The sequence below is a fragment of the Solanum stenotomum genome, chromosome 12, assembly GCF_019186545.1.
Source record: "Solanum stenotomum isolate F172 chromosome 12, ASM1918654v1, whole genome shotgun sequence".
In the NCBI taxonomy this organism is placed as follows: domain Eukaryota; kingdom Viridiplantae; phylum Streptophyta; class Magnoliopsida; order Solanales; family Solanaceae; genus Solanum; species Solanum stenotomum.
In genome coordinates, this window is record NC_064293.1 from 43,593,228 (window position 1) to 43,617,017 (window position 23,790).

The 23,790-nt window shown below is 33.6% G+C and overlaps 3 protein-coding genes and 1 pseudogene across 4 annotated transcripts; all 4 read right to left on the bottom strand.

Annotated features, from left to right (window-relative positions):
• Positions 1-7,662: 7,662 nt before the first annotated feature.
• On the bottom strand, positions 7,663-10,464 carry LOC125848333 (protein DETOXIFICATION 14-like). 2 transcript variants are annotated; one of them, XM_049528185.1, is made up of 7 exons: positions 10,122-10,464; positions 9,080-9,624; positions 8,896-8,982; positions 8,759-8,815; positions 8,419-8,651; positions 8,005-8,210; positions 7,663-7,902 (listed from the first exon to the last, which is right to left on the bottom strand). In XM_049528185.1, exons 1-7 carry the CDS (start codon positions 10,347-10,349, stop codon positions 7,840-7,842), a joined length of 1,419 nt encoding a protein of 472 aa, XP_049384142.1. In that variant the 5' UTR covers positions 10,350-10,464; the 3' UTR covers positions 7,663-7,839. The 2 variants fall into 2 exon arrangements, with proteins under 2 accessions (XP_049384142.1, XP_049384141.1); XM_049528184.1 differs by having other exon boundaries at positions 8,419-8,657; positions 10,122-10,462.
• A 3,617-nt stretch (positions 10,465-14,081) lies between these two features.
• Positions 14,082-16,164, bottom strand: LOC125848364 (protein DETOXIFICATION 14-like). Its single transcript, XM_049528217.1, has 7 exons — positions 15,883-16,164; positions 15,226-15,770; positions 15,053-15,139; positions 14,920-14,976; positions 14,596-14,834; positions 14,313-14,518; positions 14,082-14,212 (listed from the first exon to the last, which is right to left on the bottom strand). Exons 1-7 carry the CDS (start codon positions 16,120-16,122, stop codon positions 14,171-14,173), a joined length of 1,416 nt encoding a protein of 471 aa, XP_049384174.1. The 5' UTR covers positions 16,123-16,164; the 3' UTR covers positions 14,082-14,170.
• A 1,798-nt stretch (positions 16,165-17,962) lies between these two features.
• On the bottom strand, positions 17,963-20,390 carry LOC125848193 (protein DETOXIFICATION 2-like; annotated as a pseudogene).
• Positions 20,391-20,882: 492 nt separating this feature from the next.
• LOC125848194 (protein DETOXIFICATION 2-like) lies at positions 20,883-23,359 on the bottom strand. The gene is made up of 7 exons (XM_049528016.1): positions 23,054-23,359; positions 22,234-22,778; positions 22,059-22,145; positions 21,911-21,967; positions 21,569-21,807; positions 21,250-21,455; positions 20,883-21,168 (listed from the first exon to the last, which is right to left on the bottom strand). Exons 1-7 carry the CDS (start codon positions 23,306-23,308, stop codon positions 21,094-21,096), a joined length of 1,464 nt encoding a protein of 487 aa, XP_049383973.1. The 5' UTR covers positions 23,309-23,359; the 3' UTR covers positions 20,883-21,093.
• Between the last annotated feature and the right edge of the window lie 431 nt (positions 23,360-23,790).

The window sequence follows — 23,790 nt, forward strand, 5'->3', positions numbered from 1 at the left end:
CCTTTTAAAGACAAAAAAAAAGTGTTATGTTTTTGGACTTGCTGCTGAAAGAATGCAGTGTCTGTGTTAAGTGGTGTAAGCACTGCTTTTGTTCAATGTTTAAATTAATAAACACTTCAATGAGAGGTGAATTAAGTCTTGCTTCTGGATACATTGACCCTTATTTCCTTTTTTTTTTATAAAAAATAAATAAATAAGCAAATTTGGGTGATAGTACATTTTTATTGTAGTAAACAAATAATTTTCTAATTTCTAGATGCTTATATATCTAATCTCATTATTTTTGTTCCCTCACTATTGATATATCAATGGATATTCCAATCTAAGAAGAAAAGGTGAGGGAATAAGTCTTAAAACGAATTGTAAATGCATATTGCAGGACAGGTGTCAACAGGTGCTCAAAATTAAGATGCCTCAAAATCTTACTAAATTTTATGCTTCTCAAATTTTCTAAAATTCCTTCATAAAGTTAAAATTCCCACTTATAGCGTTTAAAGTCCATATGCATCTGAGTTTTCTGGTGCGTAAGCGATGACGGTTTAATATTTTTATTTTTGGGAAAATGCAACTTTGAGTAGTCTGTTAATGAGGATATTTTAACTTAATTAAGTCGAGAGTCCATCACAAACATTAGATAGACATATCACCTTCAGATTCAACTAATGAAATTAATCAAAATGACAAATTCTATATATATTTGCTAGAATTTATATGGTGTATGTTTAAATAAACTTATAAAAAGTAACTTATAAACGCTTTTTAACTATTAAAACTTGGCTGATCCAAACTTACTTATAAACAAAAGGCTGCAATTCCATAAAGGGGAAGTCCAAAAATGGTACCAACTGTATAGGGAGGCATAACTCTTTCCTCTTTTAGATACTTGCTTTGATTCCATTTATTTATAACATGATATGATATTTGTTCCCTTTGACTCTTCCACCAATAATATAACATGCTTTTATAGCAATGGACGAAGGTTTTTGTATAGAGAATTTTTAAAGTTGCAATCTTGGTTGTATTTATGCATATAACTTTAAAAATGTTATGACATTTTAAAATTACAAATACTAAAAGTACTTTGATACGTGTCGAGACCCCCTTTTTTGTTCTTAAATTTTGTTACTTTTTTCTTCCAAAAGTATTTATCTTAAAAAAGTGAGGTGCTTGATCAACTTTTGAAAGAAAATAAGTATTTTTGAAAAATTACAAAAGTTGTTTTTACTCCTAGAAGTTAAAGATGGTATGTTTTTTTTTTTTTAAAAAAAATACTATGAAAAGAATACACTCAGAAATTTTATTTGTAAAAAAAATTGCCAAATATTAATTGATGCTCAAAAGTGTTTTTAGAATTTATTACTCTAGTTAAACACATACTATTTCTCCTCAAAAATACTTTTCAAAATAAGCTGAACGTGATATAATTATAGACCGAGGGAATAACTTTTTTTTTCATGGTGGCGTATGCAGTATACATATATGTATGACATCGGATATTCCATAGATATTTTTAGTGCAATTTTTTCTTCTTTTTTATAATACTCCATTTGTAATATGATAAAATGAAGTATATAAGCTTAATAGGGAACTCTAAATTGCCGTTATTATATCTATTTCTATACTTGTGATTTGACTAGAAATAAGAATAATACTAAAGCTTTTGGGGTGTGTCCAATGCCCATTTACATGACCAAAAAAATAATAGGAATAATATCCAAAAATTGGAATATGATATTAATATAGATGGATCATTGTGATACGAAATTTGTGATGGGGGATTAATCTTCAACTTCACTTTTTTCTCCATGTTCCCCCGCCACTTGCATTATCTCTCTTATGCATAGTTAATCCCTCACCCAATATAGTCCGTTCAGAGTGATAAAATTAGCTCATGAAAATATGATTCATTCATTTTATTTAAGATTGAATGAATTATTAACTTGCTCATTTATTGATTCAACATATTTTGATTTATCCAATCAAGTTCATTGAAAAACTGAATTAATATGTAACTCATGAAAACTTTTGTCAAAGAGGATTTTTTTATATGTATTTACAAAAATAAATAAAGAAATTAAATCTTAATGAAAATTAATTAATGTATTAGATTATAACCCTCTTGATTCTTCTTTGAACATGCATAAACACAGGATAATATTTTTCTTATTGCATTTTAAAAGGTACATTTCTTAAAGAAGAGAAGAAAATACGTCATAATTAAATCTTCTATTTATTTTCACACCTCAAGCATTTTTTGTGGCTAATTACTGTTGCAAAGAATTAGTGTTGATTCGTTTGGCACCAACAAACTCCGTGTGATTATATTCTAATTAATCCACTAAAGATGAAAGCTTTACATGACGCATCACCAAATTAATGCAAATTATATCCACGTTTTTAAGTCTTAACCCCACATATACTCCTTTACAAGCCACTATTTCTGAATTTCTTATAACGTCGAGTACACTAATCATTATTCGAAAAATTACCTAAATACACATCTTACTTTATCATAATTTCTAAAAATCTCTATCATTTAAAAAAAATCAAAAATTCCTTCTCGGATACATCACTCCCCTCTCGCTGATACATTCTTATCCCCTCTCGGATACATCACTCCCCTCTCCCTCTCACTGATACATCCCTATCCCCCTCTCGGATACATCCCTCCCTCTCGGATGCATCCCTCCCCTATGTATCCGAATGCCATATCCCCTCTCTAATCGTCCCTCCCCACTCGGTTACATCTCTCCCCTATGTATCCGGAAGTCCAAGTGATGTATTCGGAATTCATTAAATTTAAGCAATTTTTATAATTTGAAAAAGAGTAGGGAAATAATGTAATTTTCTCTTAACACTATGAGATTTATGTAAATTATATCATTATTATATACTCCTTCCGATCCATATGACGTATCATACGGTATTTTTAACTTTTACATTTTGTTCAAAATAAGTAATTTTAGTGTAATTAAGAATGTATTAGTATTATTTAGTTTTTCAAATTTACGCTTTTTTTTATAAGTGGGTTTTAACGTAACCAAGAAATGATATTAAATATGTACTATATAATTAGTAAAAACATTTTTTAAATATTTTAGGAGCTAAACTTTTTAATTTTTTGTGCAACATGTTACCTATAAGATAGTAACAAAATAATTGCCGATAATAAATGGAACTATTTTACTAGAAAATAAAAATAGGAAACGTATTATATATAACAAATTAAATTATATCAACAGATCAGTAAAATTCTTTTGTATTGTCTATATAATATATAAAAGTTGAATTCTATAAAATTAATTTGAGTTGAAATAGAAAAACTGTTTTGGGTTTAATTTTTTTACTAGTTGTACTATTTCTCTTCGATCTATAAATAGATCGACATGTTGGGAAACACTCAAACCATCCTAAGCTATAAGATAATAGCTACATTTCTTAGATAGCTATAAACCTCCTTCAGCTTCCTATTCTCATGAGCAAATCTCCAATCATAATTTAAAAATTGAGACACGGTATATGATCAGTGGTGGATTTAGAATTTAGATATCATAGTTATATCTTAAGATCATAAGGGTTTAGAAATACATATCTATTTCTATCTATCTATCTATCTATCTATCTATCTATCTATCTATCTATAGGTTTGATGCTATGTATTCTATGTTGCACTTTGTCCCGAATCACCTTATAACTGTAAGTATAAACTATTTCAAAGAGAGGAGGCAAGTATTGGGCGAGATGTTGTTGACAGAAGATAGAGAGCACGAATAATGAGGTGCTAATTGGAAGCTGCATGCACCTTAATTCTTTGTGCTCTCTATTCTTCTGTCATCATCCTCAGCCCCTCCCAGATCCTCTCTAGTCTCTACCTTTAATTTATTACAACGTTTATTGTATTTAATTTTTCCCGCATATGTCCCCCTTTATCTTCAAAATCGAAAAATGAAGTTATATTAATTTGTTTAGCGTAACTTAACTCTGACCATGAAAATCAACCTGCTGCTTCCGAGCAAGAAAGGATTTTAAGTTAACTTAATTAAGTCATATGTATTTGAGCTGATAGAGATCGACATCCTTAATTAGGGTGTGTGTGTCTAGTTACGTTAGATTATCAATTACAAACTACTAGAAAAGTTTTATACTCCCTATTTGTTGATGCAATCCACATCGATGTAATGAAAGTGAAGAACCCATGATAATGATAGAATATCATGAATAATCGATTCGTTTGACAAGTATAGTCTCACAAAATCTTCCATCTTTGCCTTCAATTACAACAAAAAATGATTTGTAAACTTTATTGTGATCATCTTGCATTGGTTGTCCATGAATTCCATTATCAAGAAGTGTATCCATAGTTTCTTGTACTAATTTCTCCTGACGTTAATTTACTTGATGATAGGGGGTTGTTGAGTCCTACATCGGCTTCACTTAAGAATGATAGGTCTATTCATATGGTTGCAGAAAATCTACGATCCTTTCATAAATTAGCTTTTTGGGATTGAGTTAAGCTCAAAGTCCATTAACCGTCAACTCTACCTGTTTACTTGGCATACTTGCTGTTTTGTAGAGTTAACAACACATTTGTCCTTGATGATCATAATATTTACGTTACCTCCGTTTTATCATTTTTTTTGTTGATTAGTTACTCGTAACAATTTGATTTTCAAATATTCTACTATCTTAGTTTATAAACTTGTGAATATATATAAATGACCTACTTTGGAAAACGCTTGTTTGAAAATCATATTACTTTACGTTGATTTGAAACTTAGCTTATACATTTCTTACGCTGACTTGTAAGCTTTATTCTTAGGTTGACTTGTAATATGAACTATATTAAAGTCTCCTTACAGAAATAATAAGCATAAAAAAGGGTTAAACTTAGAGAAAAAAAAAGGATTCAAACGATTAAAAGTGGAAACGAAACGCCAACTTGCTCTTAATATACTAGATTGTAAATATAGTTATGCTTGAACATATCTGTAGAAAGGTGATGCAGATTTTATAACAAATGAAGATCACACTCACAAGTCACAGACATGAAGACTATTTTTTAATTAAGGAAGCCACATTGAACTAAATAGAATTTCTTTTGATGAAAATTTTAGACATGAAGTCTGACAATTTTTTTTAAAAAAATTATTCTAATCTTTTCTAATATCTCCCAAAAAAATTTAATTAATTAGAGGCAAAATGGTCCGGTGGATACCTATACTTGTACCCGTTTGTATTGAGGATTTAGATAACAAAGGGATAAATAGAAGGGTTCACAATACAAACGGGTACAAGTACAAGAGTCCACAAGACCATTTAGCCTTAATTAGAATAAATACATCTCAAGTGCTAGAGAGTAGAGCCTATGTAAGTACTATTACGGGCTCTCATGAAAGCTGGCCCATTTTAGTACTGCACCGGGCCTCAGCAAAGGCCCAATCATGTATTCAAATTTCAAAGCACCCACTGAAATTTTCACTAATTTTCCTTTTTGAATTAATAACTTATTTTATTTCTCTTGTAGTTGATGTAACTTTAAACAACAACCTAATTCATATTTGTATGCTATGACAAAGTTTGCATAATTGCGTTCCATAACAAACATATATATGTATAATTCGCTATACATATATAAAAAAAAATAGTTGTATAATTCGCTATACATATACAAAATAAACAGTTGTATAATTCGCTATACATATACAAAGAAGACAGTTGTATAATTCGCTATACATATGAAAAGAAAGTAATTGTACACAAAAGATCAATTGTATAATCTGTGTATGTATAAAACGAGAAAGAGAGAAAGACAAAAGAAAACTGGGCAGGGAAATATTTGCATTGTATAATTATAAGTGTATAGGACGAAGATATATGTATTTGCATGTGCATATATAATTTTCTCTCGCTTTATACAGACTTAAACACAATTTATACATTTCGTTTCTATTTGTATAAGCGAGAGAGGCGAGCGAGATTTGAGAGAGTGGCGAGCGAGATCTGGGAGAGGGGAGAGAGAGGAACGAAAATATATGTATATATACAATTTACTCTCGCTTTATATAAACACAAACACATTTTATACATTTGTGTTTGTATAAAAGCGAGAGAGGCGAGTGAGATTCCATCGGGGAGAGTGGCGAAAATAGCAATAGTTTGCTATAGAGTACAATTAAATCAAAATATATTTATAGCATTTAATTTGAATTAATAATTTGTTATTATATACAATTTTCCTTTTTTTTTTTTTTTGAGGAAGTTGAAAAAGTGATTAAAAAAAAGTTAGATCACGATCTAAGAATTTGAAAATTATCACAAATCTCCTATCACAGTATAATATTTAATGAGCAAACTGAAAATTAAATTAGCAAGTATTAAATCCGAGTTAAAAGTTAACCAAAAATGCTAATTTCTCAAAAATTATATTTGTAAATGTTTTTAAAATTGGAATAAAATAAAGACATTTGAGTAAATCCACCGTACTTGCTTTGGGCAAAAAAAAAAGAAAGGAAAATGTAAACACACAAAAAAGAGTCACGATGACACAAAAATTTCAAAAGTGAGAAATTTATGTCTAACAAAAAACCTTTCACATTAGGAATGAGAAAGCAAATGCGTGTATTCACATAAAATAAGAACTTGATGACGTAAGTCCTCATCCAGAAAGATCATCCACCGCTTTAATTTATTTGTTGTTGTTTTTGATTTGACATAAATTTTAATTATCTTTTTTAAAAAGAAGTTTATGATCTAAAATAATTTATAGATGTTTGTTTAACTATATACGAATGTTATTTTTTCTAAGACTAACTAATTTTTTTAAAAATATGTCAGGTAAATTGGAACGAATACTTATACTTGTACTCCACCATCTTTATCACAAACCTAATTTTCTTAGTATGTGTTGGAGTGCTGGACTTTCTTGTAAACACGTTTCAGCTCTCTCAACTACCTAAATTTTTACTTACCCTTTTTGAAACTACTAGTCCATGATGACACCACCACAAAAATCTCTTTTGTTTCTTTCCTATTTAAAGGACTAGCTTTATTTCATTGCATAATAATAATATCACACACACACAAATCACTATATACTCCTCTCCTATTATGGCATACCATAGAAGACATTCACCACCAAGACCACCAGGTCCACCACCCCACCCCACCCATAATTTGGCACCACCACCACCTCCAGGTCTATATACCGCACCACCACCTTTTCCTCCTCCAGTAGTTGTACTTGTCAATGAATATGCTCCTCGGCCTCCGTCCCCTGCACCACCTCTAGGGCCACCACCTCGTCCTTCTCCTCCACCGTATAATTATGATCCTCATTATCGTCCATCTCCACCGTTGAGCCGTTATCCCCCACCTTACTAATCAACACTCAATTAATACTAGTATTGCATTTGGAGCTGGAGGAGGCCAGGGTGCTAGCAACTACTCGTCTAGTCATATATGTAACTTAATATAGCTTGTTGTCTACTAGTTTTCTATTGGTAATTATAGTTTTCCTTCTCCTGTATTTTGAATTACCTTTGGCTGCTTTTAACACCAAAGAGAGCTAAGCCTAAGTCATTTTGTTAGTGGAATAATAAAATAATTCCGTGATTATTTTATCGAATACCACCATTAATCAAACGACCCTTGAGAGTTAAAAAGACATTCTAACTAGTTAAAGAAATGCACATTAGTTAGCTCATATGAGATGATCAAGATCATATAAAAAGGCTTTCTCGAATATATATTTTTTGTGAATCCCAATGGACCTCTTCATCAACCCTCGTTATATAATTTGTCTTCTTGAATTCAAGCTAAGAATAAGAAATTTTGGTGTTTTCAGTTGGCCAGTAAGCGCGCACACTCTTTTGAATGAAATATTCTTTCCCTAGCAATTGATGCCTGTAATGCAAACAAGAAATTAAAGTTATTTACCACCAAAGTGATGCTATATATCTTGAAAAAACAATTAGTAGTAATTAATTAGTTGTGTTGAGTGATAACCTGCTTTTGCCAATCCGTGAGACATGTTATAAGGGAAAACAGAAGAGATTGTACTAATGAGCCTGCATTTAGTCCAATCCAGAGTCCCTTCCCTTTTAAATGGAGATAGAAACCCAACAATATGGCAACTGGGACTCCAACCAGATAGTATGAGCCCAGATTGACATAGGCTCCCAAATGCTGCCATCCACTTCCTCTTGCAACACCTATAGTATAGGACATGAGTAACTATAAGGAAGGGTTTGTGCAAGTAAGTAAAATACAATAACTATCATGAAAAGTTAAGATAGAGAACGATTATGATGTAAATTGCTTAGGCCACGAACATTGTAAAGGGCTGAAACTGTTAATGAAATTGCACATTGTGCACTAAATTTATAAGGTAAAGAATAACCAACATGAATTGGAGCTTACCAGAAAGTACAGCCTGAATGCAGTCTGTTGCAATCAAGAGACAAAGAAGTGGAGTCATGTCTCTGAGATAATACACTACTTCCTTCTCATTACTGAATGCATATCCCAGAACGTGACAGGAGCAAAGAAGAATGATACTTGCTACTATGGCCTCTGCCATTCCGAGCACAGTTACTGACAAGACAGACATTCTAGCTGCTTCAGGATTCCCAGCACCTAGTTCATTAGAAATTCTAGTGCTACAAAGGAAAAAAATGTTCATTTTAGGCCATAATTGAGCACAGAGGTAGGTAACATATGCATGAAGATACAGAAGTTAGCAGAGAGCATTTGAGCAAACCTTACACCAGCACCAATGGAAAATGGTATGAAATAATGAAGCGAAGAAACTAAGAGGCTGTCAGGAAAACCAGCACATATCAGTAGTGATATATTCGTAAATAGAATGCTGACAATTCAAGACTATTATAATTTTACCATATTGAAAGCACTGAAGTTTCAAGTTGAGGTTTTGGCAAGAGACCAGCCAGCAGTATCACTATCTCGGATGTCCACCATTCAAGACTGTGATCATCACGACGTTCTTTTGATTAGAATAGAGAATAAAGGTATAAAACCACACGCATTGTTTTGTTGATTTAAGGAGGAGGAGAACATTTACCAAACCATGCTAGCGGAAGGGATAGCCAAATGAAAGAATTCCTTTGTGCTAGGCAAAACTTCTTTCGTGAAACAAAGACGAGTCTTTTCACAAGAGGAAGAGTATTTGACATATAAACAAAGCAAGAGCACATTGAACGAATAAGACAATCCAATTGCAATTGCAGCTCCACCGCTTCCCAAGTTTAGCTTGAATACAAACGCCCAACAGATAGGCACGTGAAAGCAAAGAGCTGCAATTGAGCTCATAAGCATTGGAAGAATCAAGCTTTGAGTCTGCAAGTACCGGATCAATGCTTGTAGAATAGCATAAGGAAATAAAGTAGCAATGAGCCAACTTGAATATTTGCCTGCTTCTATGGAAATAAGAGGGTCTTGACCTATGAGTATAAGAAATTTGTCCACAAAAAGCCACAGAACAGATATCGGTATGCAAACCACAAGGAGAGATATAATTGCCCCATTCGTGTAGATTCCTAGCTTCCGGTACTCTTCAGCTCCATAAGCTTGTCCACAGAGAGTCTCTAAAGCACTAGACATTCCAAACTGCATTCCAGAATCCGAACCTTATAAACAGTTACGAAAGATGAGATAGCAAACATTTAGCTACCTTGATCTGTTCTTATCTTTGACGAGTTTAATCAATCTCACATGCTATTCTATCAAGAGCTATAAATTATTTATGGCTAAACTTTCATGCAGTATTCTAGCTAACCTTTTCCTGCCCCTTGCCTGGCCTAAAAGCAAGCAACACACTGTAACATCACAATTTTATAGCTACCTCACTTGGATTGAGCTAGCTATTTGATCTCATGGAAAAAAATTCATATTTGAAACAAACCCGATTAAATCCAAAACTCCATTCCATAATCAATTACTGAGACACATATATTAATCAGCTAACCTGCAAACTTAGTACTAAATCGGACGTGGCAATTCATCAACCACCTAGCATACTTACATTTGAGTAGCGAAACTTAACATTTGAGTTATAAAAAGCAAATGAAATTGAAAAGCAGAGGAAGGGAGGAAAGGAAGTTTACAAGTAGACTGAAGCCAGTAACATTGGTAAGAGAGGTAGCAATAGCAGCCCCAGAAAGGGAAAGTTCACTGAGATGGCCAATCATCATCATAGACACAACCCTCAAAAGGTGCTGTGATACAGTAACCACCACCATGGGTATTGCTATATAGCTCACTTTCTTCAACTCTTCCACAAACACATCCCATCTTCGTCCCCTCAAACTTTCCCCTAACAATGCTTCTTCCATTTATTTAAGAGCTTAACTAAATCTGATTTGTATAATCATTCAAGATTAGATTTACTATATTATCATCATCTTCTTTCTTTTGCCTCAGGAGAGAGTGGGGAGCTCTCTTTCTTAGTATTAGTATAATATATCTCTCCTGCAAATCTGATTAGGCGCACACAAAATCTGGATTAATCAATGTATCAAACAAATATTATTCCTTGTTTTTTTCATTTTACAATACACTATCTTTCGCGCACCAGGATAAAAGAATGGATAATTTATATGAGTATTACTCATATTTAATCATTTAAAAGTGGTTAGTTAAATAAATAAAAGAAAGAAAAGTGATAAGGAATGGGATGGTAAAAAAGGCTTTTTAATTTTTTTTCTTTAAAAAAATTTAATGTGCGGGAGGGTGACGGGGGGTTTGGTAGAGGGTGGCATGGTAATTTTTTTTAATAATTTTTTTTCTTTTTTGTTGGGATGGGGTGTGGGGGCTAGTAGGGGGTGTGGTGGTAAAATAGACTTTTTAATTTATTTTTTTTACATTTTTTTGGGATGAGGGACGTGGTGTAGGGGGCGGGGTGGTAAAAAAAATTAATATTTTTTTACATTTTATTTTTGGAAGGGGGGGGGGGGGGGGGGGGGGGCGGGCGGGGGGGGGGGTGGGGGGGGGGGGGGGGGGGGGGGGGGGGGGGGGGGGGGGGGGGGGGGGGGGGGGGTTGGGTGATAAAACTTTATTTTAAAAAATGATTTTTTTTAATTAAAAAACAAACTATTTTTTTTTTTTTTACATTTTTTGGGATAGGGGGCAGCAGGGAGCTGGTAGGGTGTGGAGTGATAAAAAAAAGCTTTAATTTTGTTTTTGTTTTTAAAGCTTTTAACAAGATCTCTATTATAATATGAGTATCCATATTTATTCATATTATTCATTGAATAGCTCGTTTTTACCCATTTAAAATGTGGGTTGAGTCGAATCTTTATTTAATTTATTTTCGTTCGACTTATATTCGACTCGACTCGCTCATTTGTCACTCCTAGTCACACACGTTTCTATCAAAAGTGATCAATCACATTACGAAGGTGGGGTCGGGGAACTTACATTATAGTTTCATTTGAATTCATTTACTTCGATTCGTACCATATAAATCCGTTACTATAATTTTTCTGACTAACTATAAACAATTCAGTTCGAATTTAGAATTCATCATATTTACATTCATTGTGTCGAATCCGAATTAAAATTCATAATATTTAAATCTTCGGTCCTCGGAACATGCAATGGCGCGGCTATGTTTATTAGAAATATCCACGTGACCATATTTCTGTATAAAACTAGTGCAAGTACAGTATGGAATATTTTATAGCAACAAGAAACCAAATACACATTAGAATAAGTAAAAATCACACAGAAGGAGTTGGGAATATGGATTTAACAGCTACTGAAATGATGGGCTGGGGAAGCAAACTGGAGGAGCTCTTTGTTACTTTCAAAAATTGGCATCTCTTTCTCTGGCAATGTGATCACAAGCGCATTTATCCAATCTCCCTTTGGGTTATCTAAGAAATACAAGTAGTTCTTTACTGGATTTCGACGACTCGCTGTGGTCGCTCTTACAGGCTTGCCCCATCCAAAATCAACTGCATCGTATATATAGCCCCAAATTGCACAGGCTGCTACACAAATACAAATCAGGTTTATGTTCCTCTAATATATCTGCACCAACTTTGAGCGTTTCAAATGTATGTGATTCTAGCACTTCTTTTGGATTATTCATATTCCGTCACAATTGAAATGGTTCAATTGGGCAACTAGTAAACTCCCTCGCCCCTCGAGTGAACAAATACATTATCAGGGTTGTTGAGAATTTCAGACATTGGACAATTGATTCGGACATTTAAAAACTCGGCACCAAAGTCGTTGCAATCAACAAAAGTAACATCCTCCTTCCAGCAAAGAGATATATAATAAGTTGACAAACAGTTTTGAAAGTGAGTTTTCAAGATATTGGGATATATATATTATTAGCATTTGAGGATGGGTTGGAGTAAAATGCAACAATTGGACAATATGAATGACTAACTAATTGATCAAAAAAAGAAAGATTTTGACGACTAATTGAATGAGGGGTTGGAGTGGAAGGCCTGATGATTTTTATGGATGTTGAAGGAATCCTTGATGCCACCATTTTCAACTTAATAATTAGTGTTATAATTTGAGCTTCGAGTTGAATGATCAGCCTTTGCACTTCCACACTGTTATATAGAAAGGCACACACTTCCATGCGTGAAAAAGATTTATTAATTCGTACGTCATTTTAATGATATATACTTTTTACAGTTCATATTCTAGTGATTTATACGTTTACACTTTAACAATATATTCTTACGTACTAGCGTAACATTTTAAGTGTAGTTAACGATACATATTTGAGTTTAACTACACTTTAACAATATATTCTCACGTGCTGGCGTAACTTAATAATAAATTCTTACTTATTTTATATTCCTTTCGTTTTAATTTGTTTGTCCTGTTTTGACTAAAAACCATGTTTAAGAATAGTAGAGAAATATTTTTCAATCTTATGGTCTAATTACACTAAAGATATCTAAATGTACCAAAATATCCCTTAATCTTGTGGTATTAAAAAAATTAGAATTGAAGAATTTCCAAAAAAAAAAAGAAAGAGGCATTCATATTGAAGCAGACTTAAAAAGAAAATAGGACAAATAAATTGAAACGAGGGAGTGTAAAATAAGATATCAACATTTTTATGACCTCATTGGCACCTCTATCGATTGACATAATACATTAATATAGACATTTATGCCCTCCAATTTTGGATGTGCACAAATAAATACTTAGTGTGTGTTTGGTATGAAGGAAAATGGTTTTCTGAAAAACAAGTAGATTTTTGACTTATTTTCTCTTGAGGCCAAAATTATGAACATTTGAAGTTTCACCAATTTACAACTATTTATTCTTATTCCACTCCTTAATTTTTAAGACTTGCAATTGGATCCCTAAAAATCAGATAAAAAAATTATGTTTCGGAAGTTGGTTTTACGAGTCCAGTCTGTTTGTTATAAATAGTGTTCATAGTTGTGAGACAAAAAAAAATTGACTCAGCTAGTCTTTGTTAAAACGGTCATAACACTTTACTATAAACTTTAAATTATACAAACTTGGTGGCGTTAGAAAGAAAACTCATAGATCTGCAATTTAATATGTTATAGGCCACCTAATTCATTACATACTAAAATATATGGTAGTATATATTGTTTGCCTTGGGGCGAGGCATTCATTGATTACAGGCAGATTTTTGGCCAAAATTTTTCGTGGACTTTCGTGACGATCTAATAAATTGTGCATTAGTTTGAAGAGGTAAATGTAGATATTTTCAAGTTCAAACGAAGAACGGATCATAATAAATGGATTTTTTTCATTATTTCGTGTGTTATAATTCATGAATTTTTAAGTAAATGTGCGCAAATTGACTATTTTCGTACAATTGAATGTTATTACTTTGATTCTTTTTTATATTTTCATCTCCTTATTAACCAGATGATTCAATACAAAGTGTATAATTCTAGATGTACGTACAATATTTTTAGCTTAAAGACATTTCTTTGAGGAGATGCAGATGTTGAGGTAGTTTTGTGGTCCTATTAGGAGCGATGCAATTAGAAATGAAGATATCCGAAATAAGGTGGGCTTGACCTCCATGTTGAAGCGAGACTGTGATGGTTTGGACATGTGAATAGGAGATGCATAGACGCACCAATGAGGAGGTGATAAGGCATGATATGATGCAATGTTGTTGTTGTTGGTCTTCTTATTAACTTGTCCCTTCGTGTATCCTTTCTCTTGCCTTCTTTGCCTGCATTGTTCATTCTCAAAAATTTCAATTACTAGTTATATAGAAAGAGATCAAACGATAAAAATCTCGAAAAAAATTTAAAAATTAAAAAGAAAGTAACCTGTTTTTCCCAGTCTGTAAAACATGTAACAATAGATAGAATGATGGATTGTATAGTAGAACCAACCACTATTCCAATCCAAAGACCCTTTGCTTTCATATGTAGAGTGAATCCTAACACCACTGCTAAAGGTATTGCTATCAAATAAAATGCCCCTAAATTTATGTATGCCCCTATATGTTGCCATCCACTTCCCCTTGCTATACCTGATTTTTTGTTACAAAAAATAATCTTAGTCCAAAAAATGTAAAGTTTACTTACTTACCAAACACTAGAAACTAACCAGAGATGACGGCTTGTAAGCTGTCTGTGATAATAGACAGACATAGAAGAGGAGTCATTGAAGCAATATAATCCACAACTTGCTTTTCATTGCTAAATGCTCTTCCTAATATATGTCTGCTTCCGAACATACTTGTGCTTAACACTACTGTCTCTATTACTGCAAGAATCATTACTACCTGAACTGCCATTCGAGCTCGTTGAGGATTCCCAGCTCCCAATTCATTCGAAACACGAGTACTTTAAAGCAAAAATGAACATAAGACAATGCACACAAGAGAAAATGAAGATAATATTGTATGAGTTTTCACTGATTGAGTCAAACCTTGCAGCTGCTCCAAAGCCATATGGTATAGTGAAGTGTAAAGTGGAAATTGTTAAGCTGCGCGTAAACAAATGAGGTATCAAAATCATTTTTATATCGAAATTCTCATAGATTCACCAATATGAATAGGTACCATATTGACAACACTGATGCCTCAAGTGTTGGATTTGGTAAAAGGCCTGATAGCAGAGTAAGCACTTCAAGTGACCACCATTTGAGGCTACAACAAAAGTAACCAAATTGAAAAAAAATAAGTCATTGACATGACGAACAAATAAATAATTCATCAGGAGGATGAATATTTACCAAACCATGACAGCAGAAGGGACAGCTAGACGGAAGAATTCTTTGATACCTAAGAAGACATCCATGGAGAAAGGCGTTCGAGTCTTCTCACAAGAGGTAGAAAAACTGACATGTAATGCAAGAAATAGTACATATAACCAAGTGGATACACTGAAGGCTATAGCAGCTCCAATGTTTCCTAGCTCCAATTTAAATATGAAACCCCAACTTATCGGCAAGTGTAAGCATAAAACAGCCAACGAAGATAGAAGCATAGGTAGAATCAAGCTCTGTGTCTGCAAGTATCTAACTAATGGTTTAGAAATTGCACCACCAAACAAAGCAGGGATTGCCCATATTGCATACTTCCGCGCTTCAATTGAGATTTCATGATCTTGTCCAATCAATATAAGCAATTTGTCCATGAAGAACCACAACACACATATCGGTAAGCATACAAGAAACAGAGAGATTATAGCAGTATACGTATATGTACTTAGTTTGTGGTATTGCTTAGCTCCATAAGCTTGTCCACATAGTGTCTCCAAACCACCAACTAGCCCTGACTGTTACATATATTATGCATAAATTAAAACGTATATAATAAAATTACGCTCATTCTGAATCAACTAATTAACTCTAAATTTTGAATTCGTCTCTGAACTAAAATGTACTTACAAGTAGGCTGAAACCGGTGACGTTAGTAAGAGAAGTTGCAATGGCTACACTAGACAGGGTTAATTGTCCAAGATGTCCAACCATTATGATCGATACAACTTGCAAGAGGTACTGAAACACTGTGACTGCTACCATTGGAGCAACGATTCGACTCGTTTTCTTTAGTTCTTGAGATAAAGCATCCCAACTTATCTGCCATTTCTTTTCCAATTTTAAGCTTTGTGGCAACTCCTCTTCCATTATAGTTCTACTTGTTTTCACTTCAACAGACGAAGACTCTTATAATAATATGCTTGTTTGGTTTGTCATAAATGTTTTCTCTTTCTTTATCTTTATAGCCATTTTTAATATGATTTTATCGAGATATTTATGGACTATTTCCATGTCATCAGTTAGTTAAAATTAGTTATACACTAAATTAGCTCTATCTTAGCCATACAAAAAATTAGAGTCGGCTACTGTTAGTTTTGTTAATTAGCTGAATTAATGAGTAGCTAACAGAATGTAATAATAGAGAATTTTCTCTATGTGCTCTTCTATAACACCCCAAATTCGGATAAGAAGTCTCAGAATGACAAACCACAAGATAAATATTGGGTATATAAGCAATCAGACCTTACAACATTAGTGATGTGTAAGAATGAGTTACAATATTTTGTATGATTTTCAGACATTGCTACTACTAGAGTCTCCTTTTTCAACTTTTTTTATGTCCTTGTTGTACCTGTTTTTGCGTTCAAACGCAGACCCCAAAGTTGGACTAATTATTTTTATGGAACATTAAATACTATGTCATTCTTCTTAATGAGAAGATGATATAATCCAAATTGCATGTCAAAAAAAAAAATGGTGGAGAAAACTTTGTTTACTGCCAGTGGGCTAGTTATCATTTTGTAATTCACCTCCTTAAAAAGTGGAATTGTGGTCCACTCCTTGGAACTTTGACCAGCACCCTGTTTTTCTTGACAATGAACCTTTAAACAACTAAAAAAACGTTATTTGTGTCGTTATCAAAGTATGAAAGTCATTTTAGGTGGAGCCAAACATATTGATGTTCACCAATCACGTTTCTTTAGCCAAAGTTTTGGATTTATCCGTCAAACATGTTGATTTTTGCTTCATTTATCAAAATTGAATTTGTCTACTGCACTGAGGAGTGCTTATCATTCGAACAACTTTCTCTCATCAAGTCATTCTATTTTTCGAATAAATTTTCATTTGTATCACCATGACTACTTTATATTGAAGCTGTTCTCGGACTACACTAAGTTCCATTTGTTTTAACTTAGCTATAAATTTCAACTTAAGTAATGTGCTTAGAAATCTGATTGTCTTTTTAATCAAACTTGACAGACTCGAAATTGGCTCAGGAAAAACATTTTACAGCCGAAAAAAGGAAATAAAAACCAAGTACAAATCACATAATTGAGCATTACCAGTTTGAATTATCACTTCTTAGAGAACGTTCACTTAGAAGATAATTTCGACGTTGCATAACACATGCCTTATGTATTTTTATTTTTAAAAAATTATAAAAACAAAATCACCTAATTACGTGGGAGGTTAGCCCATTCATATGTTGCTCATAAAAAAAAAATCATGTGTCATACCTATTTTTGTGATATGATTCAAACAATACGCCTTTTAATTTATATATACCTAGAAAACAAAAATCGATTCAAATTAGGAATCAAAAATGAAATTTATATGTGTAACAAATAATGAACTAATTATATATTTTAAGAAATACATGCCTCGTTGTTGTGTCATAAACTCTGTCCATACTTATCGATTACTTAGTGGGACACACTTTATTTACTGATAAAATAAATAAATAAATTCTGCCCATACTAAGTAGTAGTCAACCTTTAAAACAGATCCAAAGACTAATTATATACCATTTGTAGATGCACCCTCATACATTAATTATCTTCTGAATTCAAGATAATATAAACTATAGGTTAAAAAAAAAACTGTTGCCAATAGCAATAAATAGAACCTAAACTTGTTGTCAACCACAACTGAAGATAATCTAATCCTCGAAAAAACAAATACATATTTAGCGACAATTAAACTACTATACTATATTTTTCGTAAAGATCATTTTTGAGGCAGTGTGTGATTATCTCCTTTCTGATATCCTCTTCTTAGCCTTTATTGCCTGCAAAAGTTCCATCACAGTGAGTGAAACCTATGTTGCTCGTATTCTTTAAGAATGTCATTAAGAACGTGTTCGATCCTTCAAACGTAGGATATTTTTTGAGGATCCTACACGGGTGAGGCAACATTTTGGAGAGTTCGAGCAACTTAGAGTGAAACAATACAACAAAAAAATGAATATCAGTTAACAAATAAAAGTGAACCTGTTTTTGCCAATCAGTGAAAACTAGTATGAGGGAAAGACTAATTGCTTGTATTGCAGAACCAGCCAATAGTCCAATCCAAAGACCCTTTGCTTTCAGATTTACAAGGAAACACAGTAGAGAAGCAACTGGGATTCCAACTAGATAGAATGCTCCAAGATTCACATATGCACCAATTATCTGCCATCCACTTCCCCTAGCTACTCCTGTTTATTTCCAACATACACTTCTTTTCAAATTTCAACTAAATATTGTTTAAACGCCTACTTAACAATCATCGAAAGATATATATATATATATATATAGCTAGTTAGGAGACTTGCCACAAATGACTGCTTGTAAGCTATCTGTGATGATTGTTAGACACAGAAAAGGAGTAATTGCAGCAACATAATCCACCACTTGTTCATCATTGCTATAGGCTTTACCCAAAACTCCGCGGCATAAGAATATTACTATGCTCGCCACTACTGTCTCTGAAACTGCAAGAAACATTGCAACTCTAACTGCCACGAGAGCCTTCTGAGGATTACCAGATCCCAGTTCATTAGACACCCTCGTGCTGTAATTAAGCCAGAATTTTTTAGTCATCAAGACAAAAAAAAGTACGCATATTTTAGTCATATTGAACTAACCTCACACCAGTTCCCAATCCATAAGGAAGAGCAAAATGCAATGCAGAAATCGTTAAACTGATTCAGCAAAAATTATGAGGATCGGTACTATACACAACGGATGAATTGAGCATAAAATAGGTTATCGTGAACTCGTGCATACATACCATATTGATAGTACTGATGTTTCAAGTTTTGGATTTGGTAACAGGCCAGATAGCAAAGTAAGCACCTCAAGTGACCACCATTTAAGGCTGTGATGAACAAAAACAGATGAAGATAAATGAATCAAAATTGTGATAAAAACTACTTAAGATTCTTCAATAACAAAAGCAGGACTTCTTACCAAACCATTAAAGCGGATGGAATTGCATAACGAAAGAATTTTCCGATAGCAAGGAAGGCATCTCTGTTCAGAGGAGTTCGAGTCCTCTCACAAGAATTCGATCGACTGATGTAAACCACAAGTAATGCTACAAAAGTCCAGATTGAAAAACTAAAGGCTATAGCTGCACCTGATTTTCCTAGTCTCAAATGAAATATGAAAAACCAGGATAGTGATATGTGGAGACATAGAGACAGAAAGGCGCTTACGAGCATTGGAAGAATCAAACTTTGAATCAGCAAATATCTGAGTAGGGGCCTAAGAATTGCACTTCCAAATAGTGCAGGGGTAAGCCACAGAGAAAACTTATAAGCTTCAACTGAAATTACAGGGTCTTGTCCCATTAAAATGAGCAGCTTGTCCATGAAGAGCCACAAGATACTGACTGGGATGCACACAATAATCAGAGATATCACTGCACTGTAAGTATAAGTACCGACTTTTTGCCATTGATTTGCACCATATGCTTGCCCGGACAGAGTTTCCAAACCACCAACCAGCCCTGACTGTTTCACATTTACATAAAGAATTTACTAAAAATGTTCATTGTCCTATTAACAATCATGATTCATTTATTAATTCAACCCGATTAGAACTAGCTAGAGACACAGATAGCCTTATAGCACCGGGCTCATCTGAACCTAGTACTTTCGACACAGAGTAGAGATTTATGTGTACAAGTTGAACCCACATAGAGTTCAAATCCTGAATCTTTTTAGCTTTGAACCTCCAAATTGGACTCAACTTGCCTATTTACCACCTCTAATTAGATTTAACAATCACAATGACAAAGAGAACTTACAAGAAGAGAGAAGCCGGTAACGTTGGTTATAGAAGTAGCAATAGAAACACTTGACAGTGATATCTGGTCTAGATGTCCAACCATCATCATTGATACAACTTGCAATAGATACTGCAATACAGAAACTGCCACCATTGGTGCTGCTATATAACTCAACTTCTTTAGTTCTTCACAATAAGTTTCCGTTATTATCCATTTTCTGTTCTCTCCATTTTCCAGCAACTGCTCTTCCATGGATTCAGCCATGTTTAAATTTGAAAAAAATAGCAACAAATGTATGCTGTGATTTCAATTGGACTGTAAATACCAACTTATAAGTTCTTCGTATCTATAGTCCCTTTCATTTGTTTAAAATTGAATTATACAATTAATAATAATATAATGCTATTAGTTATGCCATCAATTAATGCTCCAGATACATAAGGTTTATTTAATCCAGATGATTCAATCACGCTTAAACAAATCTTTTAAGATGGTCTCCAAATCACGATGTTTAGTGTCGTATCTGTGTAGCGGGCCGGCAACATAGGAAAGAAATTATAATTTATTTCAAATAGTAAATCTCTGAAATAATAATTCAACAGATCACATAACAAGGAACTCCACAAAACACATGAGAGACTAACATCATAAATTTGAAGAAACCTTCATCCATAACAAGGATAAATAGTTGTTGCAAATACATTATTTTCATCTACTATGTATACGGAAATTCATTCATCACTGTCCGATTGATATCTCCAAAAGTCACTCACTCAACTTGGAGAATTTATCTAGTAAAGTCATTCAACTTTGTTTTGTATCAATACGCCTTTGTTTCAATAAAATCACTCAACTAAATTATTCATTAAGAAAAACCATTCTCGTCATTAAATAACATTCGTTGGTGAATACCATATCCATTGTATTAATGAACTCAGTCTACTGCTCTTTATGAAGAGTTTTCCGTGCCTTACACCATATAGTATATAAAAATTCATTCATCACTGCCAATGTGTACTCAACCAACTAATTATCATTAAATATAAGCAAACGTGCCTCTCGATTTCATCTTATTAGTCCCCTCTTATTATTCTCTTCTGATGATCTCTTTTCTGATACCCTCTTCTTAGCCTTTATTGCCTGCAACAATGAGTGAAACAATGCATGAGTAGAGTTAAAGGATCAAAAAATGAATAGTAGGAGAAACAAATAAAAGTGAACCTGTTTTTGCCAATCACTGAAAACTAGTATGAGGGAAAAACTAGTTGCTTGAATTGCAGAACCAACCAATAGTCCAATCCAAAGGCCCTTTGCTTTCAGATTTACAAGGAAGCACAGTAGAGAAGCAACTGGGATTCCAACTAGATAGAATGCTCCAAGATTCACATATGCACCAATAATCTGCCATCCACTTCCCCTAGCTATTCCTGTTTACAGGCCAAAAAATTACACTACATCATCATTTCAACTTCAAATAAAAGTTGTCCAAACAACTACTTAAGGATCATCAAAAGATATAATAGCTAGTTAGAAGACTTGCCAGAGATAACTGCTTGTAAGCTATCTGTGATGAATGATAGACACAGAAAAGGGGCAATTGCAGCAACATAATCCACCACTTGTTCATCATTGCTATAGGCTTTACCCAAAACTCCGCGGCATAAGAATGTTACTGTGCTCACCACGACCGTCTCTACAACTGCAAGAAACATTGCAACTCTAACTGCCACTAGAGCCTTCTGAGGATTACCAGATCCCAATTCATTTGACACCCTCGTGCTATACTCGAGCCAGAAATTGTAGTCTTAAAGACATATCAAGGATGCATAATTTATGTGATGTTTTTAAAGTTTTTAAGAAAAAGCATGAATATTGAACTAACCTTGCACCAACTCCCAATCCAAATGGTATAACAAAGTGCAATGAAGAAATCGTTAAGCTGATCAAACAAAATATGAGAATCAGTACTACACACAAACCACGAATTGAGCATAAATTAGTTAATCATGAACTGGCGCTTACATACATACCATATTGATAGTACTGATGTTTCAAGTTTTGGATTTGGTAAAAGTCCAGATAGCAAAATGAGCACCTCAAATGACCACCATTTAAGGCTATGATGATTTCCATTGCACAACATATCAAGATAAATCAATAAAAATTGTGATAAGACTACTTAACAACAACAAAAGTTCTTCTTACCAAACCATTAAAGCGGATGGAGTTGCATAACGAAAGAATTGTCCGACAGCAAGGAAGGCATCTTTATTCAGATAAGTTCGAGTCCTCTCACAAGAACTCGATCGACTGATGTAAAACACAAGTAATGCTACAAAAGTCCAGATTGAAAAACAAAAGGCTATAGCTGCTCCTGATTTTCCTAGTCCCAACTGAAATATGAAAAACCAGGACAGAGATGTGTGGAGACATAGAACCAGAAAGGCGGTTACGAGCATCGGAAGAATCAAACTTTGAATCTGCAAATATCTGAATAGAGGCTTAAGAATTGCACTTCCAAATAGTGCAGGGGTAAGCCACAGAGAAAACTTATAAGCTTCAACTGAAATTACAGGGTCTTGTCCCATTAAAATGAGCAGCTTGTCCATGAAGAGCCATAAGATACTGATTGGGATGCACACAATAAGTAGAGATATTACTGCACTGTAAGTATAAGTACCGACTTTTTGCCATTGATTTGCACCATATGCTTGCCCGGACAGAGTCTCCAAACCACCAACCAGCCCTGACTGTTTCACATTTACATAAAGAATTTACTAAAAATGTTCATTGTCCTATTAACAATCATGATTCATTTATTAATTCAACCCGATTTGAACTAGTAGCACCTGGCTCATCTGAACCAAGTACTTTCGACACAGAGTAGAGATTTATGTGTACAAGTTAAACCCACATAGAGTTCAAATCCTGAATCTTTTTAGCTTTGAACCTCTAAATTGGACTCAACTCGCCTATTTACCACCTCTAATTAGATTTAACAATCACAGTGATAAAGAGGACTTACCAGAAGAGAGAAGCCGGTAACGTTGGTTATAGAAGTAGCAATAGCAACACTTGAGAGTGAAATCTGGTCAAGATGTCCAACCATCATCATGGATACAACTTGCAATAGATACTGCAATACGGAAACTGCCACCATTGGTGCTGCTATATAACTCAACTTCTTCAGTTCTTGAGAATAAGTTTCCCATTCCGTTGTTATTATCCATCTTCTATTCTCTTCATTTCCCAGCAACTGCTCTTCCATGGATTCAGCCATGTTTAAATTTGTAAAAAATAGCTACAAATATATGCTGTGCTTTCAATTGGACTGTAGATACCAACTAATAAGTTCTTCGTATCAGGTGTCACATCTATATATATTCCCTTTCATTTGTTTAAAATTATATCGTACAATTAATAATATAATGTTATTAGTTATGCCATCAATTAATGCTTCAATACACATAAGGTTATTTAATCCAAAGTCTGCTATTTGATGATTCAATCACGCTTAAACAAACCTTTCAGTATAATTTCCAAATCACGATGTTTAGTGTGGTGTCTGTGTAGCGGCAACATAGGAAAGAAATTATAATTAATTTCAAATAGTAGATCTCTTATTTTTTTTCAAGACAAATGGCAGAAGGGGGCCACACGAAATAACAATTCAACAGATCACATAACAAGGAACTCCACAAAACACACGAGAAACTAAGATCATAAATTTGAAGTAACCTTCATCCATAACAAGGATAAATA

Bases quoted from the DNA above. Each gene is read 5' to 3' on its own strand.
- LOC125848333 (XM_049528184.1), bottom strand. From the start codon at position 10,349: ATGGAAGAAGCATTGTTAGGGGAAAGTTTGAGGGGACGAAGATGGGAT. The intron at 8,983-9,079 runs GTAAATGTTCTC...TGATGATCACAG, and splicing joins CCTTCCGCTAGCATGGTTTG to TCTTGAATGGTGGACATCCG. The intron at 8,816-8,895 runs GTAAAATTATAA...TTTTCCTGACAG, and splicing joins ACTTCAGTGCTTTCAATATG to CCTCTTAGTTTCTTCGCTTC.
- LOC125848364 (XM_049528217.1), bottom strand. From the start codon at position 16,122: ATGGAAGAGGAGTTGCCACAAAGCTTAAAATTGGAAAAGAAATGGCAG. The intron at 15,771-15,882 runs GTAAGTACATTT...TATATGTAACAG, and splicing joins TCACCGGTTTCAGCCTACTT to TCAGGGCTAGTTGGTGGTTT. The intron at 14,835-14,919 runs GTTTGACTCAAT...TTTGCTTTAAAG, and splicing joins GGCTTTGGAGCAGCTGCAAG to TACTCGTGTTTCGAATGAAT.
- LOC125848194 (XM_049528016.1), bottom strand. From the start codon at position 23,308: ATGGCTGAATCCATGGAAGAGCAGTTGCTGGGAAATGAAGAGAATAGA. The intron at 21,968-22,058 runs GTATGTATGTAA...TTGTTTGATCAG, and splicing joins ACATCAGTACTATCAATATG to CTTAACGATTTCTTCATTGC. The intron at 21,808-21,910 runs GTTAGTTCAATA...GCTCGAGTATAG, and splicing joins GGATTGGGAGTTGGTGCAAG to CACGAGGGTGTCAAATGAAT.